This window comes from Aplysia californica, unplaced genomic scaffold, assembly GCF_000002075.1.
Source record: "Aplysia californica isolate F4 #8 unplaced genomic scaffold, AplCal3.0 scaffold00558, whole genome shotgun sequence".
NCBI classification, from domain to species: domain Eukaryota; kingdom Metazoa; phylum Mollusca; class Gastropoda; order Aplysiida; family Aplysiidae; genus Aplysia; species Aplysia californica.
Window position 1 is genome coordinate 396247 of NW_004797828.1, and position 2422 is coordinate 398668.

Here is a 2422-nt window from a genome sequence, read left to right on the forward strand (position 1 = left end):
TCTCTCTCTCTCTCTCTCTCTCTCTCTCTCTTTCTCACTCTCTGCCCCTGTGTGTGTCTCTCTCTTTTTCCCTTTCCTTTACTCATCTACCCTCTACGTCACAGGACGCTAGAAAAAAACAAACTTTTTTAAAGTGCAAGAAAACGGCAAGCTGCAACAGAATATTATATACCCTGACTTTAGCTTTAAATTAAAACCCTTAACTGTGTTCCTGTTCATTAGATTTTCGACGTTTCTCTCGCAATTTGCTCTGTGCTATTTGTGGGGCGGGAAAATCAATAATTCCTCATTTAGGAACACGCTAAAATAGCATCATTATTACGATTGGTTCTTTCAAGCCATTACGTACGTGTGGACGACAGTGGTTGAAGGTCTTCAGCTGAGTTCTTATTGCGTAGCTAAAATGTAATGGTGGCCATTTTGCGAGTCAATTTCTGGTATTTCATACTGCGATCGGGTGTGTCAATGTCGGTGTATCTAGTTAGTGACCTCCGTGACCTCTCTTCTAGCTCTACCAAGCGCCCCTCCTCTTAAATGTAGAATCATAGTTTGGTGCCTATTCAAGATTCCAACAAGCGATATGCCAGCATAGTGAATAGTGTTTCAGAAACAGCGTATAGTCAGTTTTTCTAATTTTGTCATTGTAATTTCAAGTTCGTCATGCTTGTTGCAATTTCATCGCTCACCTTTGATTTCGGTGTAAAAAGCCAGAGTGAGGGCTACTTTTGACCTTCTCGATTAATGGGTTAGCTCCGGACTAAGATACCCATCTTGTGTTCATTTTTACAAGTGTATTTCTTATCTTAAAAAATACTCAAGTTATTTATCTGACAGCGATCACAATAGACAGGATGAAACCACTTAAAGCACTTTCTCACTTGCCAAAGGCGGAAATCATGAAAGATTTCGGTATCATTTCTTCTAGGAGGTTATACAGTAAGGTCGTTGGTTCCCACTGGCAAACAAATCCAGTAGCTAACCCCAAGGTCGCACGTAACTTCTTAAGTGTTTGTTGGGATATTTGTACGAGATAAGCGTGGGAGGGGGGGGGGGGTTGGACGTATCATTCTACAGACGTTTATACAGAAAGAAACTAAGGGCAAAAAATGTAAAGTGCAAAGTAGATCTATATAAAATCAACACATGTTTTGTAACCCATAATACAGTTCTGAAAAAAAGAAGCGTATAATGGCTGTTTTGTTTCTGTGTTTGTTTTAGAAAACGTTTCACGGAGCTCGCAACTCCATAAGGTTATATGAGTGCGCAGGACACAAGTTGGTTGTTTTCACATTCAGCATTTTCAGTTTTGGTAGGAATTCATTTCGAATTTTTTCCCGGGTGGCCGCCAAAGCCTACTCTTATCGGTTTTAGGACCACCAATAGATCTTTAACGTTCGCAACTTGTGACCTGGACCCCCGAGATTTGTTCGCCTTATATCCGAAAAGGCTCGGTGTTCGATTTTACCTACCTTAAGATCAGGGGTCTGGCAGTAATGAATCAGGAGCCCAGAGGAGAGGGGAAGAAAAAGGGGGGGGGGGCAAAAAGTGGAGATAAAATTGAAAGCAAATGAAAGAATATGACTAGATAACAGGACAATAGGTGGCAGGTGTAGAATGAACAAGTTGCTGAAGTGGCGTTTTTAATGCCTGCTGTTGTTGTTTATATAGGCCATTATCATTATTGTTGTTGATTATTATTGGTTAGTTGCTGTTGTTGGTGGTGATGGTTGTGGTTGTGGTGATGGTTTGTTGTTGTTGTTTTTGTTGTAGTTGTTGTTGTTGTTGTTGTTGTTGTTGTTGTTGTTGTTGTTGTTGTTGTTGTTAATGATGTTGTTGACTGTGATTGGTTTGTTGTTGGTGGTGGTGGTGGTGGTGGTGGTGATGACGATGGTTTTATTGCTGTTATCGTTGTTGTTGTTGTTGTTGTTGTTGTTGTTGTTGATTGTGGTTGGTTTGTTGTTGGTGGTGGTGGTCGTAGTGGGAGTGGTGGTTTGTTGTTGTACTTGTTCTTGTTCTTGTTGTTGCTGCTGCTGCTGTTGTTGTAGTTGATGATGTTGTAGAATTAACACTCACTATGTGTCTTTTCAAGTCTGTGTGTTCTGGACCATGATGAGTGAGCTGTTTCCCCACAGTGCCAGAGGCGCCGGCATTGGTGTAGCCTTCATGTGTTCCTTTGCCGGGTTCTTCGCTCATTGCTACCTCTTTCCTTACATGCTGGTGAGTAGTATATGTGTGTCTTGGGGGGGAGGGGGGTGAAAAGTGTATGTGTGTATGTTTGTTTGTGTGTGAGAGTGGATGGGTGGGTGGATGGGTGTGAAAATGTGTGTGTGTGTATGTTTGTTTGTGTGTATGTTTGTTTGTGTGTATGTTTGTGTGTGTGGATGGGTGTGTGGGTGGATGGGTGTGAAAATATGTGTGTTTG

The 2422-nt window shown here is 41.6% G+C and overlaps 1 protein-coding gene across 1 annotated transcript in view; it reads left to right on the plus strand.

Annotated features, from left to right (window-relative positions):
- Positions 1-2217, plus strand: part of LOC101861608 (solute carrier family 2, facilitated glucose transporter member 3) — a gene marked incomplete at its 3' end in the record, with an annotated part of 7110 nt that extends 4893 nt beyond the window's left edge. Inside the window, 1 exon segment of the mRNA XM_035972023.1 lies at positions 2090-2217. Coding sequence (XP_035827916.1) covers positions 2090-2217 — 128 coding nt within the window.
- Between the last annotated feature and the right edge of the window lie 205 nt (positions 2218-2422).